This window comes from Protomyctophum parallelum, assembly GCF_964188405.1.
Source record: "Protomyctophum parallelum genome assembly, chromosome: 5".
NCBI classification, from domain to species: Eukaryota; Metazoa; Chordata; class Actinopteri; order Myctophiformes; family Myctophidae; genus Protomyctophum; species Protomyctophum parallelum.
In genome coordinates this window covers 37967229-37986110 of record NC_139702.1, presented here as the reverse complement: position 1 = coordinate 37986110, position 18882 = coordinate 37967229, and the positions used below count along the sequence as shown (strand labels likewise).

The 18882-nt window shown below is 43.1% G+C and overlaps 2 protein-coding genes across 2 annotated transcripts in view; one reads left to right on the top strand and one right to left on the bottom strand.

The window, feature by feature from the left end:
- Positions 1 to 7025, bottom strand: part of klhl5 (kelch-like family member 5) — a 73521-nt gene extending 66496 nt beyond the window's left edge. The window contains exon 1 of the mRNA XM_083765501.1: positions 6881 to 7025. The gene's annotated coding sequence lies outside the window, so the exon portion shown is untranslated. The remainder of the gene's footprint in view (positions 1 to 6880) is intronic.
- Positions 6542 to 18882, top strand: LOC310859115 (uncharacterized protein). Its single transcript, XM_083765502.1, has 11 exons — positions 6542 to 6631; positions 10585 to 10857; positions 11708 to 11813; positions 12298 to 12497; positions 14569 to 14676; positions 15176 to 15226; positions 15616 to 15666; positions 17152 to 17190; positions 17494 to 17520; positions 17743 to 17798; positions 18764 to 18882. The coding sequence occupies exons 5-10, from the start codon at positions 14649 to 14651 to the stop codon at positions 17778 to 17780; spliced, it is 234 nt and encodes a 77-aa protein (XP_083621628.1). The 5' UTR covers positions 6542 to 6631; positions 10585 to 10857; positions 11708 to 11813; positions 12298 to 12497; positions 14569 to 14648; the 3' UTR covers positions 17781 to 17798; positions 18764 to 18882.

The window sequence follows — 18882 nt, the reverse complement described above, 5'->3', positions numbered from 1 at the left end:
GTGATAGGAGAAGGATATCAAATGGAACACAAACACCTAAAGACTACTAATTATTGAGTGTATTCATGCACTGTCTGCATCGAGTGACAGAAATTCTTGGATATTCTATACTGTTTAGTTAATTTTTTATCCTAGACCTTGCAGAAGCTTGTCCCAAGCTAACCTATGGATATATAGGCCAACTATTTCTGACAGCAAATGCATAATTCTCATGGTTGTATAAGTTAGATTTTCCTCAGTTGCAATGTAACAACTCTGTTCATAAATATTCCCTTTCAATTGTACATCTAGGTTGTATTGTTCCACTTTTGCTTTGGCAATGTTAATACATTGTCTGCTGTTGACGTATATATAAATGTTTTAATAGCCATCTGTTTGACGTACATGTATATATCTTTTATATAGCTTTATATGTTTCTGAAACGGCACTGCTAAAAAACAACTTTTTTCCCTGGGCCGGTTGCTAGGCAACGCCTTGCTGACCCCCGCACGCACGGAATGTGCTCGCACATGCGTAGACTACTGTTATCATTAGGATCTTCTATGGCTCTTTACTCTAAAACTACGTCGCTGTGCATTGTGTTGATCAGACATCCGAGGTTCATTTCTGATTTCAGATTTGTCATCACATCGCAATAGAAATATAAACGTTTCTTGAGAAAGATAGCTAGCGTGAGCTAATGCTAACATTAGTCTTTTCTTACAATGGCTGTCTGTGTGTCGACACGCGTGTCACGTGAACGCCAATCAGAAGAAGGAAAGACAGGAGTGGAGTTCTTGTTGTGTTCCTGGTTCTGGGCCGTATTAAAAGGCTGTTTGCTCGCTGTAGTCTGCATCCACATGAGTGAACAGAACGCGGATGTTCTGGGATAATTTCTTGTTATGCTGTGTCAAGGTTGCAATATTAACTCTTCTGAAGAGAAGTAGATGTTTAAGACGGAGGGAGCGGGAATAATGGCCGCTTTAAAAAAAACAGAAGCTGCTGCGACCGGAAGCGGAAACGGCAGGACGGAAACAGCAGAAAAGCTCGGTTGAAAACTCAGAGGGGAAGTGAGTGACATCAGAGCAAAGGCAGAGCAGAGGCTTAAGACCTATTCATAGTCCAGTTTTCGGTGACCGAAAACTGGACTATATGAATAGGTCTTTAGTACATGTACATGTGAACACAAGCAGCTATTCTCATATATTGACGCTACCATGAGTTGCCCCAACTAACCAGTAGGAGTCGCTAAATAATTAAGCGAGAAGGACACAATCCCCCCGCCGGCTGTTGTTAAATATAGACCATTTAGGAAGGAAGCAGAATTAGCTTTGGAATGGAGCTGTAACTGAGCAGACACAAGGACGAGGAGAGGGGGGCGCAGTCAGGGGGGCCTCATCAGGCAGAGTGACTCAGCATTAATCAGCAGGTAGCCTAATTACAGGAGGGGCGTTTAGAGGACGCTGACACAGCAGTTCATCACCTCATAATTGGCCTTGCGTCCTTCATGTCTTAGCAATGAAAAAAGAGTGCTTTCAAAGGGTGTCTATGAGATGGGGGGGAGAGAGAGAGAGAGAATAAATCAAATGACACAAGAGAGCTTTTACTTTCTAAAATTTTCTCTCTCTCTCTCTCTCTCTCTCTCTCTCTCTGACGCTTGCTTGCATGCGTGATAGACAGAGAGAGAGAGACTATACTCCAGCACATGGACAAGTGAGAGCACAAATGTGGTCTAATGGTTTTAATTAACCTAGATTACTGAAGTAGAATTATAATCATTTGTTCTAAGCACACCACAGTAAAACTACACACACACAACCTGTACAGCTGCACCTAGCCTAATAGCCTATATGCTGCCATGATATCCAAGGAATAGAAATATACATTAACAAAAGAAAAACAAACTTGCATACAAATTGTCAATGTCACTGTAATGTCAGGTCTAGTAGCCTGGTTCCTCCCAAGTGACACACTTGCTCCGTTCATAGCATGCCCATGAATAACATTATCTTAAAAAGTGTATTATGCATGAGAGAGAGAGAGAGTGTGTGTGTGTGTGTGTGTGTGTGTGTGTGTGTGTGTGTGTGTGTGTGTGTGTGTGTGTGTGTGTGTGTGTGTGTGTGTGTGTGTGTGTGTGTGTGTGTGTGTGTGTGTGTGTGTGTGTGTTTTTGTGCATGTGTGTGTGTTTGCTTTTTCCATTTCCAATACGGCATCAGATCGTGGGCCCATTTGATTCTCATTGTAATGTACACGCTGTGCTACAAGACGTGACAAGAATAATCAACTCCAGAAAAGTGCTTCATATTTTCCCAGCTAGAAAGACTGAGAAAAGGAATGACAAAAGTAGAAAGAAGAAAGATGTGTCATGTGTAAAATCAGTGTTCATTTGTTGTTTACATAATCTTTTGGTGAGTACAAGCCTGAAGAGTTAGAAGAAATAACAGTCATGTCATTAGCTAAAACAAATGTCAAAAAGCATGTGCACAGCACAGTCTGCACACACAAACATGTGTGTTAGTGTGTCTCCAGTTTGGATCTCAGACATCATGTGGCCACTCATCTATGACGTATGACCACATTTGGGCAAATTTTCAGTCAAATTTGGGCAAGGTTGGGCAAGAGTCAGTCAGAGAGCACATAGACTTCTGTTATATAACTAATTCAAGTTAAATAAACTGCTTACTTGGGTGAAAAAATTGGGTGTGGATCGGTCCAGTGGTTTGTGAGATCAACTACGGCCACACAGCCAGACAGAATGACACTCTCATAGATACTACTCGGCTAGACTTCAGTGGCAGCAACAACTGAAAACGCTTTAGACCACATCTAATGTCACTCCTGTAGTTCGCAGTTCGCACAATTATTTTCCCTTTAGTCTGCTGAATACAAGAACGCTCAGTAAAACAACCTAGTCGTACCGTGTCAAATCTTGCAACCTCAGAACTGTCGGCTCAGTCTAATAATAATTATTATTTCTGTCTACAAGAACCTACTCAGACAAGTTTGTCGTCTCAGGCATCTCAGGGAGACGAGACGAGTTTTCGCCGTTCGACGAAACTCGAACGGCGTTGAGTCGGCTGAAGCTGACTTCACGAAATTCTGCCTCTCGTGGCTCAAGTCGATGGCATGCCTCTGTCGTTTTAACTGTTTTTGCCAGTTCATAACATAATATAAGGGGGCTGTAGTCTGTTCTTAGCAACTTAATATATAAGGGTATGAGAGAAGTCTGTTCTCACCACACAAAAAAGGGTCTGTCTAGGCTGCTGTACAGAATGTAATATTGTAATATTTATATGCTCTTTGAGACTGTGGACTGTGGAAATGGTTGAAAAAAGAGATGCAATCAAGAATTCATTTCTGCTCAAGACAGCGTGAAAAGAAAACATAATGGTTGGAACCGGATGTGAAAAGGGAAGAAAATACAAAGACCAAAACAAGAACATCACAGCAGCATCACTTAATGCATCTTCCTTTGAAAACACACAGAACTGTCCCTGAGCACAAACAAACACATGCACACCGCGCGTGCACGCACGCACACGATGTTGCAGAGTTGACAACCTTGAATATCACCGCTAGAACTGAGAGTGCAAGGCTTTAGAAAGAGAAAACAGCCACGTGGACAGCACAGCAAAAATAACGAGGGCAAGGCAGACAGTCACAGGACAAAGAGAAAGGAACATCTCTCAATTCAGAGTACACAAAGTCCTGAGTGATAATTTAACTCCCAGAGAGTGTACAAATGGATAAATTAACACTTTGAGGGCTTGTGACAGATTGTAAGGCGCCGGGATCTAAAAAGAAGAATTGGTCCGTGAGGATCATAAAACTAAGAGCCTTCATCATCACCCTTATACGCGTGTTCATCAAGCCACATCCTCCTCTTTGCAAAGCGTCATAATCTATCCATAAAGAGTCGTAAAGCTTTGCAGTGGCTTCATCCCTGGGGAGAGCCAGACGCCGCCATAGCGCTGACACAGCACTAAATCACCTTCAGCAGAAAGACCCACTCAGTGAGTCTACCTCCTCTCTACTGCTCCTCGTCCTCCTCCTACTCCATCACACCTCCTCTTCCTCTCGCTATACAGAGATCAGCTTTGCTTGTCACTGTCGCTCCTCAATTTGTCTCTCCTCCTTTGTTCTTTATTTTTCATCCATTCTAAAGCAGTCTTTATCCCTTTGGCAGATTGCCTTGCCTCTCTATCACACCGGCCCACACTTGCATGCACGCGCACACACACGCAAGCACGCACACACAGGAGTGTGCACACACACACACACACACACACACACACACACACTTTTTTGCTACTACTCCCTAGTCCCTATGGATTATGTCCCAGACTCACACAAATGGCAATACATTATCTAAGGTGTAATGTGATACACATATACATACACAACACGTCCACAATATATCGAATCCAACCAACCCCAAAATAGAATTGCATAATAGTGCTTAGCACTTTCACTTCTTCCCATAGCAAGTAGTCAAATAGCACTATAGCAAGTGCCACAAATGAAACAAAGTTGCATTGTTGTGTGACGTATTAAGTATAAATGCAATTTACCCCCAGTCACAACTTGGCTCAAAACCGGACAAGTACATTAATTTACAATGAGAAAGTAAGAAAAACATGTAATCAGTAAATCAGTGACGCAAGTTATGAATGTGTGAGAAACAAACAGACAGACAGACAGACAGACAGACAGACAGACAGACAGACAGACAGACAGACAGACAGACAGACAGACAGACAGCATTATGTAGGGTTGGCCTGTTACAGTACCTCACACAACATCTTGACAGGAACTGGAATCTGTACTGTATCGTCATCATAACCTTATTCCTAACCTTAACCTCTGTAAAACTGTGCCAAAACCTAACCCTATATTCCTAAACTAACCTTAAACTTTTTTCGGACATTATTCTCAGTAAAACAAATACAAGAATACAAGAACAAGAAGTGTGTTTTAAGGTGAGCATTCTGGTTAGAGGAGGAGGAGATGTACAGTATGCTCTCGTGAAGCCCCCTTTCTAGATCAATATGCCCTTACCGGTCCCTAACCTTTAACAGACACATCCTAACTAGGGTTGTCCCGATCCGATCACGTGATCGGAAATCGGGGGCGATCCCGTCATTTTCAAATGATCAGAATCAGATCAGGAGCAAAAAAATACGTGATAGAGACATTATATCCATATCATGAGATTAGACGACTGGATATTGTCTGTGATTTTGGATATTGTACTATTGTGATATGATATGGCATAAGTGTTCTATAATAAACATATAAATATCGGTCAGAATTAACTTCAAAAGCAGCAATACTACCTCCTCCACAAAATACAACCGCACAGAGAACAGGACATTGTCTAGTCTGTGACGTTTTCACTAGCTGCAGCACGCCAGTCAGTACAAAAGAGTCAAGACCATCACTACTGCTTTCTAAGAATTGTCTTTTCAGGCTGTGTGATTAAAAACAGATTCCAATTCCTTTCAAGATGTGTGTGTCTGTGTGAGGTAACAACAGGTTCAATTATGAGGGTCGTTATGTTATTATAATTGCCATGTAAGAATCAGTGACAAGACGGATTTCTATATAGTGGCTGGTAAAAAGAGTGACACGTCAGAATTCTCCAGGACAGACTAACCCTCTGGCCTGCGCTTCGCGGGGCCCCACCGATCTGCGGACTGATATGATCGAATCTGAATTTGTGATGTAACAGGTCGTATTTGCTTTCATATATGTCTTTGCTGTTCATATGTATATCACATGACAATTCAATTTGGGATAATTGTGGGCAATCAATAAATGCCAGATCTTGTGAATCCATGATTTTAAGGTTACAGCCTGTTTATTGGACTATTAGATAACCCTCTCACATTGTTCATTGTTTGTGATAAATTGGTGTCTGTTTTAATGATGATAATGAACAGGAAAAGTGTCCTGTAAAATAAATCCATATGGCCTGGGCTTCCTTGGAAGCATGACACTTTAATAAAGAAAAATCAATAATATAATAATAATAATTTTAAGAAAATCCAATATGGACAACTCAAATGGAAAAATAATAATCTAAAATCACTTTATTTTACATAACTACTGAAGAAAATAATTGGTAGCTTTAGTTATATGAGTGAGTGGTATGACGCAAATGGAGTCGTCATAACTTCATGGTTAAATCATATGATGTGCACTTTTGTGCAGAGTAGATGCAGGATAGGCCTACAGCTCATGTGAAAACATCTCATTTAACCAATTTCCTCGTATTTCCTGGACTGCAGGAAACAAAGACGTCACGTAGCCTATATACTCCTTGTGTGTGTGTGATTATTCATGTTTGTTTTCAGGACAGGCTAAAATACTGCACAGAGAGAAATATCCGGATTAAAGGAATTATCTCTCTCTCTCTGTGTGTGTGTGTGTGTGTGTGTGTGTGTGTGTGTGTGTGTGTGTGTGTGTGTGTGTGTCTCTCTCCCTGCTTTCTCTCTCTCTCTCCCACCCCCAAACAGTTCACAAACAGCAGCGTTTGATCAGCTGATAGATCCTGCTTCTTGAGCTGCACAAATCCAGGCCATTATCGTCGCTATACTAAGAAGGAAACGTCTTCGGTACAAAATAAGCGAATAAGCGCATTGTAAACAAGTGAGTTTTTACGTGTACGTGGAAATGGACTGAAATGACAGAGGCCGTCTAAAACACCAAGCTTTCCTCTAAGTTCCAACCGATGAGAGACATCCCTTGCAGGCTCGCACAGTTCCTGTTTCAGGGTTCATATGCGCGCACAAGTCGGCACAGCACTTCTTCATTTGAGCTTGAGGAATTATTTGTTTGATATTTAACAATTCATATCATTCATGTGTCATTTTGGCGACAGCCTAGGAAACACCTTACCTTATTTGCGGTGTGTGTAGTGGAAAGAACGTCTCCTTATTCTTTGGTTCTTTATTCTTTTGGTCTGTGAGAGGGTGAGGGGTGAGCTATGGGGACAGAAACAGCACGACACAATCACAAGCTTTAGCTAACAATCACAAACGCGTCAAGTCCTCTAGCTCCATGGGCTATGCTCTGCACACAGCACACCAGCAAGCAACATGTATTGCAACTTGAACTTGCAACAATAATAATATAGCGGCAGCCTATCAAGCAAAGCAACTAATTTGTATGATTGCAACATGTTATTTTGCCTTTTTACTGTGTGCTTTTTTGGGGGAGGGAAAGTGACGTCGTGGGCGCCTTTGAATGCATGTTACAGAATACTCTAATAAGGATATGGACCAGAGCTACTGAAAACGATCCCATTTTCTAAGCTGTTGCTGCTGCTGAGGGCAGCTGAGCTCTGAGAGGCAATCTGCTGTGGAGGTGAGATAAGACCTGCTAGGTGTGCGTGTGCACGGTGTGGTTGTGTACGTGTGGCGCGCGCACGTTTGTCTTGTGAATTTATGGCTTGTCAAACACCAAATATAGATTAGAAAGCTACTGTATCCAGGCAGTCCCAGTGACCCCAGCAGCACCCACCAACATTATTTATGTCTGAAATATTACCGGTGGTAGTTAAACCAGAAATTACATTTCAAAATGCATTTGTTTTAATTGCTTATACTCTAGCCATTTCAACTAGGCTAATTATAATCAGCCTTTTGTTTAAAGGACCACTTCACCACCTTCACATAATTGGTCCTCCTCAGGGTCCACTAATTCTCCTGATAAAATGCCAAAGAAAATCTACTCGGTCTGTCTCATAGGAGGGCTGTGGGCACTCGGTCTGTCTCATAGGAGGGCTGTGGGCACTCGGTCTGTCTCATAGGAGGGCTGTGGGCACTCGGTCTGTCTCATAGGAGGGCTGTGGGCACTCGGTCTGTCTCATAGGAGGGCTGTGGGCACTCGGTCAGTCGGTCTGTCTCATAGGAGGGCTGTGGGCACACTCGGTCTGACTCTCATAGGAGGGCTGTGGGCACACTCGGTCTGACTCTCATAGGAGGGCTGTGGGCACACTCGGTCTGTCTCATAGGAGGGCTGTGGGCACACTCGGTCTGACTCTCATAGGAGGGCTGTGGGCACACTCGGTCTGTCTCATAGGAGGGCTGTGGGCACACTCGGTCTGTCTCATAGGAGGGCTGTGGGCACTCGGTCAGTCGGTCTGTCTCATAGGAGGGCTGTGGGCAGTTCAGAAACCCGTCCGGCCGGTGACATCATCGATGGGGGATCCAAGCTAATAGAAACTGCAGGCTTTATATCTATCTATCTATAAATGGACCAAGTATCCTAATCCTTGTGTACGTATATGTTACGTGTACGTCTGTAATCAACGTAACCCGAGAACCGGTCGCCCCACCGACTTCAAATTCGATGCGCTCATTCCACACCCCCACAGGGAGTGCAGTGCCCTGTGTCGAGTCTGTTGGATAGCTGGTTGTCCAGAACCAGCACAAAATCCTCTGCCCGGGCTCTGGACCTGATCACCCCTATATCTCGATATGGAGCTGGCCTGTTCTGACATCTGCATAGAACATAGACTTCATATTTCGGCAGGCCTGACAAAAGACTCCATATATGGGCATAAAAGGGATACAGACATAACTGGGTGGGGCATGCATTTCCAACTTGCATCGTTCCAAGTAGGGAAGTAGGCCAGTGCCCAACGGGCACCACTGAAAAGTTGCAATGCAATAATGGAAGCCGCATCGTTCTCATAATAAAAATCTAATCTTGTTCAAAAAACAATCGGCCTAACGGTGATGTCACTGGTGGACGGTTTTCTGAACTGCCCTACTACAGTATGAGACACAGACAGAGTAGGAAATAAATGTGATGTTTTATCATGAACATTATTAGTGAAGACCAATTATAATAAAGAGAAGTTGAAAAGTGGTCCTTTAATCACAGGCTGCCCTCTCAGTCCCCTGATGTCCTCAATATAGTCTAATTACATCATAATATGCATCATTAGGGATATAACAATGTGACATGCCGATTTGAAGAACCAGGGGTACCTATTCCAGTATAGTCGACAGCACATTACCTGCCTGGTTGTGGAGGTCACCCCAGTCAGTCGAGCCTAGCTCCTGGCTGGCGTGCGTGGACGAATGTAGGCTATACGGTGCTGCGTTGCTGCATGCCTATTGGGCCATGCATGGCTCTTTAACCTACTGGTAACGTACGTGCCATAGGATTCATAGGTCCAGGATTCACCTCCCGGCCGAGGCTACACTAATACCGGTAGTTATGGATATGGGAGGATGTACAGAATGTGCAAATTTATGTACAGTGTCCAAGAAATACCCCAAAGAAAGTGGAATCTAAACTGAAATTAATTAGATTTCTCGTGCCAGTGGCAACCCAATGGCTGCATATGCTCCATATTTAATGCTGCCAGTCCAGGTAGCCTACAGTACCTATAGTCAAGCCTCGAGCCTCTGGAGAAGCAAGCTGGCTTTCACTCCTAAATTGCATATTTTAATAGAGAAGTACATAAATATATAGTGCATTGCCCTGTTTTAATGAAACATTTGCATGTTTCATTAAAACAGGGCAATCACAGGGCTACTAGGGAATTCATTACAATAATAACTAAGCAGAAGGATTTAAATGCAGGGTACAGATACTAGTTTCAAAACAACGTGCACAGTAAAATAAATCCTTATTTAACTCCAGTGTACAAATGTTGTACACTCTTTGGAGATAAATTAGCACTCAGGATGTGTCAGTGAGGTAATGAACCACTATATCACTAACATAGGCCCGTCATCTTTTTCACACCAACAATCGAAAAGGTGAGGGAAGGTGTTGACTTCAATTTGTGCTTGCCTACATAAAGTAATATCTTTCTCATGCTCTCTCTCTCTCTCTCTCTCTCTCTCTCACACACACACATTGTGTGTGTGTGTGTGACAGTATAAGTAGTTATAGTGTCACTTTCTGAGAAAATGACAGGAAGAGGAATAGGAACTGAAGTGGCGAGCTAGTACTGTATGTACATACAGTATGTGTGTACTATGTGTGCGTTTTGAGACCGATTTCCGAGACTAGATGAAGACATGAGAAATCATCCAAGTCAAAAAGGCTTTGAGGCATTGCATTTGTGAATTGTTTGCTGAAAACCAAGGAGGAAGTCGAATCCACAAGGCACGATTCATGCTTGAGTGAGTGCGTGTGTGTGTATGTGTCTGTGTGTGTGTAAATCTCTGCTCCTGTGATATAACTATGGTGAGAGTGGCACTTACTAAACTTCTCATCGTTATCATCCTCGCCTTCATCATCTGCCTCCCAGAATTGTGTGTGTGTGTGTGTGTGTGTGTGTGTGTGTGTGTGTGTGTGTGTGTGTGTGTGTGTGTGTGTGTGTGTGTGTGTGTGTGTGGGTGTGTGTGTGTGTGTTCACTTGCTCTGTCTGCCGAATGATGGAAAACCAAAGACAATGTACGTTTCATCTAGCAGCCATACTTCCATTCTCTTTCTGGTGTGGCGTGCGTGTGCGTGTCAGAGTGAGAACATTTGAATGCTGTAGTCACATGTGCTATGCACATGCTTCTTCACAAACACACACATTTTACTAAACGGGACGATTGATTGAAAATCTTATACCTCCTCTGAAACTTTAGTTTGGAGAGCCAATTTCCTCTGCGTACCATACGAAGCCTGTGAAGAATGGACTGGTGAAAGGAAAGAGGACGCAGAGGCGAAGCCGAGGGGTTTGTGTGACCCTTGTCTGACGCCAAGAAGTGAGACACGGGACTATGAGTGCACCAGGAGGAGCAACGGTGCTGCTTCTTGGTCAGAATTCAACATCAGTGGTGAACCAGCTGGCACCAGTTGGTTCCTGTGTGAGACAGACACAGACATGACATGTCTACATGACAAGCGGCCTCCGTCAGGTGAGCCGCATGGCTGTTGGAACCCACTTAGATCTGTGTCGCCTCATAGCTTTTAACCATTATTTTATACTTTAGCTGTGGAAAAATAGCAGACCCACAAGCTCGTAGTCCTGCACTCTGTGCTGATTTTTGAAACATCGTGAAAATGTGTGCAAATCTTGGAATATATATTCTTTCACAGGGTTTTTAACTCAAATATTTGCTTCTGGGGGGTCCCTGGAACAAAAATAATTCAGATGGGGTCTGTGGCCAAATACCCTGGCATGATAATGTTTGAGCACCAGTGAATGTGTGTGTGTGTGTGTGTGTGTGTGTGTGTGTGTGTGTGTGTGTGTGCACGCGTGCTCACTGGAAACACTCTGCTGCACCAGTGTACACTCAAGTGTCCTTGAGTGGGTTCCAAATGGCCCTGTACAGGCGTGTAACTCTGAGAGTGTACAAATGGAACCAAATGGACCCTTGCCGGTCTCATCTCAGTACCCTCACAGTACGTTTTAACAGCGGGCGAGCATCGGCCGACACATCGCCCAAAAATATGAATTATTTGTATATTTTCGGGCGACGTTGCCCCGCCCACTTTTCGACCATCGCCCGTTCGCCGGTAGTCGAACGGGCTATTATTATTATTATTATTATTATCATTATTTCCCATAGGCAAATAATGCTATGCTATGCTGTTAAAACGTACTGTAAGTCCTTGAAATTAAAAAGGTTTGAGAACCACTGCACACTAAATGGAACAGAGCCTTAATTAGTATCATTGGTAACACCTGTGAAGGAAGTAGGGAAAGCTGCCGGAAGTAGGAAGACTTAATCTGTGTCTATCTATCTACCCGTCTGCACTCTGCAGGTGTGGAGTTGACTCTGGAGGTGTCGGTGGAGGTCCGGCTCAGCAAAGCGGGCTCTGTGAACCTCACTCTGCATGGCCACGTCAACCACAGCTCCAGTGTTGTAAAGTAAGTAACTAAATACATTTACTTAAGTGCTGTACAATTTTGAGTTATTTGTACTTTACTTGAATTCATATTTCCAATATCCAGTACTTTTACTTCTACTCCACTACATCCGCTCAGGGGCAAATATTTTTGTACTTTTACACTACATTTATATTATTTGAAAACTTTAGTTACATTTGTTTATTTGTTAACTTTGTAGACTTTGTGATTACTATTACAAAACATAGGCTACAGTAACCACTTCAGTGCTATTTCGGCCATTTGAAAATAGCCGATCTACAAGCTCACAATGCGTCGCAATGCGATGCATTGTGAGCTTTATTTTATCAGCTATTTTCAGAAGATTGTTAGACATTTTAAAACTTGAAATGAGACATTCTTCATAATGAGTACTTTTAACTTTTGGTACTTTAAGTACATTTTTTATTTTTAATACTTTTACTTAAGCAAAACACGCGAGTATACTTATTCCACCACTGCACAGCTCTCTGTATCTCCACCCAGCCAAGGAGGAGGAGGAGGAGGAGCAGGGTGAAGGGCAGAGACCACTCTACTGCTATCTCCCTGGCAAGATCACCATAGAGTCAGGCAATAACACACAGCACTGTGTCCTTCAACTAGCCAACCAAACCACCCTGAATGCCACAGTGAACAGAAAGCTGCAATAGAAACAGACATTAAAAGGTAGGGTGCACCGGTGCAGAGGAAGGAGCGTGTCTCTCTCTCTCTCTGCAGAAGTGTTAATTTTGACTGCAAATTCTTATTTAGTCTTAGTCTTTTGAATAACACAAATTAGTTTTAATAGTCCTAGTTTAGTCATCTGAAATTGTTTATAGTCTTAGTCGACTAAATATCAAAATCTTTTCAGTCCCAGCCTTACTCATCATCTGCGAAGAGAAAAGCCTGGTCACGGACCTAAGGCAGAGACGGTATCGGCCTTAGGTCGGGCCGGAACATCCATCAGATGTATTTCCCCCGGATACGATATTCTTCGACCAATCACAACACATCGTTTCATTCACGGAGAATGTAAACAGATTTGTAAAGCGTCAACGTCATTTCCTTGAGCGGTACACTCTCTACAGCGTAGGTCTTGACCAGTCTTAATGCAGTGTTCATTTTGACAGAAAATATTTAGTCTTACTATTAATATTTTTGAATAACACACAATTTACTTCTAGTCCTATTTTAGTCATCTGAAATTGTTTAGTCTAATTCTCGTCTTGCTCGACTAAATAGTGTCTGAATTCTTGTGGTCTCATTGAGTATAATAATAGGTAAAAAACAAACGGAAAACTGTTGGTGAGGAGAGGAGACGAGACTAGACGAGGCACAGGAAAAGGAAATTGGTTAACTAATGTCATCATGCTTCAGACTGATTCCATTTTGCTCAAAGGTGCCATGTTGCTAACCGAATCAATAGAATTAAACGCAAACACATCGACGCCAGCCTCCTCCTGAACTCTCTTCACACCTTAAGTTGTCGCAGTATGTTCCCTTGCCTCCTGCTATCACTCAGAACATCACACAGTAATATTACATAATCAGCCACTGTGCCACCGAAGCTGTAGCGGACTCGTGTCCATAGAGAAACATACAGAAACTATTGTAAAATACGCACATCACTTCATGGAGGTGCTGGGTTCAAAAAGTAACATATGAAAAGAGAAGGGAATTTATTGACGACGTTTCGAGCCACGGCTCTTCATCTGGTCAAACTCGACCAGATGAAGAGCCTTGGCTCGAAACGTCGTCAATAAATGTATCTTTTGGAGCATATGAGTGTGCGGGTTCCCTTCTCTTTTCATAGAGAAACATAAACATACAAGAAGCACGGCAGGCAAGATTCTGTTCTGCTCTCCTATGCTTCCTCAGTCACACTGACAACGAACACTGTAGCACTGTTTGCCAATATAGCACACTCACTCATGATTATCTCCTTCAGGAGATAATACATTCATTTACCCTCTGTCTCTGTGTCTGTCTGCAGCTAATTTTACATAATCCAAGGCCCATAAACATAATGTCTTGTGTACACCGATAGCAGGACAAGAACCTCAATTCTCAACTGTTTTTCAAATCGGTCAATGACAACTGTACTGTCATATTTGTGTCTTACAGTATCTTTCTTTTGCATATTTGTGTTTGGGCCTTCGGATACGCGTCCCGCCAAGCTTGTCTGTCTGGTTAAGGGATCTACACATTGGAACGGTCAAGTGTAGTGTTAGTGTAGTCATAATGTCAATTACATTCAAAGTAAGGAACAGACCGACCTTCTTGTCACGATGGACTCACAACATACTTTCTTGGTTTTGCTTCTCCATATCCTCTATGTCACAACCTCTCCTCCCCATCAATCATCTTCTCACTTATTATTTATTATACTCAGCACTCTTCCTATTTCTCTACCCTCACTTGCAGACAAATGAGATCTCTCTAACCTCTATTTCCTCTCTCTCTCTCTCTCTCTCTCCCCCCCCCCCCCCCCCGGTGAACGTGTGTGGTACACTCTAGAGAGGTTATACTATTCCCATAAGGTATTTAAGCACAACTCAATACAACGAACATCAGTTGAGCTCTAGTATGTGTTGTCTTTGTACACGAGAGCTTGTAGGTTAGAGCAGCAGTGTGTTCAGTGTTGTCTGTTTTGCAGTAGAGTGGTGGATTGTGTTAAGTGTTGTCTGTTCTGTTTTCTGTTCTGCAGTAGAGTGGTGGATTGTGTTAAGTGTTGTCTGTTCTGTTTTCTGTTCTGCAGTAGAGTGGTGGATTGTGTTCACAGTCCCGTGTCTGGCTGTACTGCTTGTGGTGCTGCTGCTGACTTTACTGACCGCAGTGATGGGAAAGATCAACCAAGACTGGCATGGTAGGTACGCACACACAGGCCCAGCCCTTCCTACAGGCCGACGAAGCAGCCGCCTTGAGCGCCATGGAGGGGTTCCCAACTCTGCCCAGGGCCTCCCTAGTGACTCCCCAGTGTCTCCCCAGTGTCCCTCCAGTGCCTCCCCAGCGTCTCCCCAGTGTCCCCCAAGTGCCTCCCCAGTGCCCCCCCCCCCCAGTGCCTCCAACGTGCCTCCCCAGTGTCCCCACAGTGCCTCCCCAGTGCCCCCCCCCCAGTGCCTCCAACGTGCCTCCCCAGTGTCCCCACAGTGCCTCCCCAGTGTCCCTCCAGTGCCTCCCCAATTTTTGGATTTGAGGGGGTGCCTGCGCACACACGCACGCACACACACACGGTTTTGCATTGACCTTGCATTGACCTAATTCTCCACTAACCTTATGAAACTGAAGTAAAAATCAACTACACAAACACAAAGTGGTCAATGCTTTGTGGGGAACTGAAAACTGTCTCTCCTCTCTCATGTCAGGAAGGCCCAATGTGTTTTCTTCCTGTGGCTGCTGTGGTCCAGACTTGAGTGGTAAGGGAAATGTTAGCCAGGCAACAGTGCTGGGTACATACATATTTTACCTTGCATGCACAAACGCATGCACGCACACGCATGCACGCACGCACACGCACGCACGCATGCAGTCACATTTCCTATAACAGCAGTACCCTACCCTGACACTTCACATAGTCATGCACCTGACACGCTACACCAGTGCTTCTTACACATCCATTCTTAATTATATTTGATGTCATACATGCTGTATTTACTTACACTTCTCTTCCATTTTACTGAGATTTCTCTCCATTTACATTTCACTATCTAGTTTCTACATTCTCCACGTATATAACCCTTTCAGTAATGTATTTTTTTAAATATACATTATAGGCATAAATAAGTCCATACCATATTTTCCATAGGTGGAAAGATGCGTGCAGAGACGACCATTCAAAGAGGCAGCCATATGACCGGTATATTTCACTACTTCTCCATCTATTCTAAACTAAAGTCATGCAATTTAAAATTTTCATCATTCACTGAAATGGCTCTGTACAGTAACTAGTATCACATGGTTCTCAAAGTGGGGTCCGCGTCCCCCAGGGGTCCTTGAGGGGGTTCCCCAATCCTCAGCGAAATTTGTTAACATACCATCAAAATCAGTTGAACCACTTTAACCATAATATACACTACAGCAGGGGTCCTCAACTAGAAATGCTGAAGGTCCACTAATCATTTTTGAAAAAGACTAAGGTCCGGTCCCATGAGCGTGGCGCGGGCCACGCAGCGACCAGCGGAGAGCGGGGCTCTATATTTTTTTGTACAGTCACACCAAGGCAAGCTTATACAATTCGGATCCCCTCCCAACCAACCAATACTGGGGTGCAGAGTATGGAAATGTTTCACAAATATTCCCCTCCAATAATTCACAGAAAATGAGAGGTATTGTGTTGAGGCACAAAGAACACTTATTTTGTAAAGTTTAAAAAATAATTGCCCAGGGTCCACAGAGAGGTGGTCCACGGTCCGGTCGTGGAATGCGGTCCACCTATTGAGGACCCCTGCACTACAGTGTAGTGTGAAAAAAGCCTATCTACAAGCTCACAACACATTGTGGAAACATGGAGAGAATTCTGAAAGCTCAGGCCTAACCGACAGGAAAAGACATCTCCACAAACTACTATGCAAGCCAGAAGAAAACACTAGCGCAACACAAATGACGAAATGAGCGTTGCGCCTGTCAGACATGCACAAAGCAAGTTCAGTCAGGAAACTCAGTGCAGTTGGGCCGCCTCAGCATCACGTTCTCATTCACATGATTCATTTCATCCAATCACACACTAATTCCATCTTCATACCGGCTATTTACTGCTCATCCTGCTTGCTTGCTGCTGCTGCACACTGACTGATACTGTTGCGTTGCTGTCTGCTTAAACTTTTGCTGCTCACCCTCCTCCACCCCAGCTACCACCTGTCGTTTTGGATCTGCTGTTTAGGTACGAGGGATTCGGAGTCCCTATGGTTGGGACTGATGTGCTTGATCTGAGTACCTAAAAAGCATTTCCAATTCATCACCAGACCATAATAAATATATTGTTCATTTTATATTTAATATTCCTTCCATTCATGAGTTGTCCTGAGTAGCCTAGAACTGCTATTTTAAAACATTCTTGGAGAAAAGATTATATATTTTTTTGGAACATCTTAACACAAAACAGAATATTTTCATTTGGGGTCCGTGGCCAAATACATTGATTAATGTGGGGGTCCTTGACATGAAAGTGTTTGGGAACCACTGACCTACATAGGTGATGTCAGAAGGAACCACTGACCTACATAGGTGATGTCATGGTGATGTCAGAAGGAACCACTGACCTACATAGGTGATGTCAGAAGGAACCATAAGTGATGTCATGGTGATGTCAGAAGTGACAGCTGAGTTTTGTGTCATTCACTAGGGGTGGGTGTTCGCTCCTCTGGGTCCCACTATTGGACTGGTGAGTTAAAGGAATGTACTGTACTGTATATGGGGCTGAAGTGGTTAATGTAAGTGGTTTTGTAATAATAATCTACAAATTAACTAGTAACTAAAGTTATATAATTAGAAGGAGTAGAAGTATGGAGTAGAAGTATGGGAAATTGTAAATACTCAAGTAAAGTACAAATACTTCAAAATTGTACTTAAGTAAATGTATTTAGTTACTTTCCACCACTGTTATTGGACTGGTGAGTTAAAATAAATCTATATTTTATTAAACGTATTGATGTTTTCTGGTCTTGTTTCGTCTTCAAATGGACAGGACTGTCACCCGTTCCCGAATTTCCAGGTAGAAAATTTCACACATCTGACCATAAAGCAACACACCCACACAGAGAGAGAGAACAGAAGATTCTAAACTCAATATTAATCAAAGCACACACACACACACACCACTGAACGTTAACACCGTAGAGACAGAGATCTGTGCGTGTGTGTGTATGTGTGTGTGTGTGTGTGTGTGTGTGTGTGTGTGTGTGTACTGTGCATATTGTACTCCCTGACTTCCCAGACATGCTGCTGGATGGAGACACAGGCCAAGAGTCTTAAGAACTGGAGGCTATATTGGTGAATATAACCATTTGTAACTCTGAGAAAGTACAAACGTAACGAGATGGACCCTTGCCTTACGGGTCCATGCATTTGGTTACATTTGTACATTCTCAGAGTTAAATGAATGATTTTACTGTGTAGGAACTAACTAACTTCAAGGATTAAGAACTAAATCCATGAATGTAAGTCAATACGGTCCAATCACTGAAAATGAAAAGCAATGCTTTTAAACGTATGCCATCAAAGTTGGGTAAATACAAACGATGTTGAAGACCATTTTCCTGCATGGTTAATGTGGGGAATTACCCACATTTTGCAACCGATTGTTAACATATAACTTTGACCAAAACTGTGTGTTATGGTAAATGTATCGGAAAATGGGAAATATTGGAAATTTCCCACATGTAACAGACTGGCAAATGTTTCTACTTACCAGGGAATATAAACATAACTTATGTTTAAGTAGAAACATTTGCCACTTAATTAAAATATCACTTTAATCTTTTTTTGTGATAATCCTCCCTACTATAGTGTGCTGACCATAATATGGTCAGTATTTTTTTTACCCCAGGGGTGAACTGGGGACAGAGAGGAACTCCTTATAATATAAGGGGACAGAGAGGATATAAGGGGACAGAGAGGAACTCCTTATAATATAAGGAGTTCCTCTCTGTCCCCAGTTCACCCCTGGGGTTAAAAAAAAAAAAAGCTTAGGTTTTGTTTTTGGCTAGAGGGCCCATCCTTCATCCAATCAGGATAGAGCGGAGGCAGGCCTTTCCAAATCACCCAAATCACTGAATGCTTCTTTAAATGTGGGAAATTTCCAACATTTCCCATTTTCCACAACACGCAGTGTTCATATTGTAGAAACAAAGTGAACGTACTTATATATGGTCCATTCTTCTCTTCCTGGCGTTGGCCCGTTTGGCCGCTCCGGCCTGCCTGCCCCATCGCGGCCATTCCGCCGTGTCCTCTATCAGCGAGGAGGAAGCGTAGAAAGCTGCATCTGCCAAGATACTAGAAAAGGACACGGTGAAAGAAATAACAGACCTTCACCTGGCTGCTATTATGATCACAACATAATAAAAAAATTAATCAC

What these genes read in the sequence shown, in the direction of transcription:
- LOC310859115 (XM_083765502.1), top strand. Translation starts at nt 14,649, where the DNA reads ATGGGAAAGATCAACCAAGACTGGCATG. An exon ending in CTGTGGTCCAGACTTGAGTG is followed by an intron (nt 15,227 to 15,615) that starts GTAAGGGAAATG and finishes TATTTTCCATAG; the next exon opens with GTGGAAAGATGCGTGCAGAG. An exon ending in TGGGTCCCACTATTGGACTG is followed by an intron (nt 17,191 to 17,493) that starts GTGAGTTAAAGG and finishes TCAAATGGACAG; the next exon opens with GACTGTCACCCGTTCCCGAA.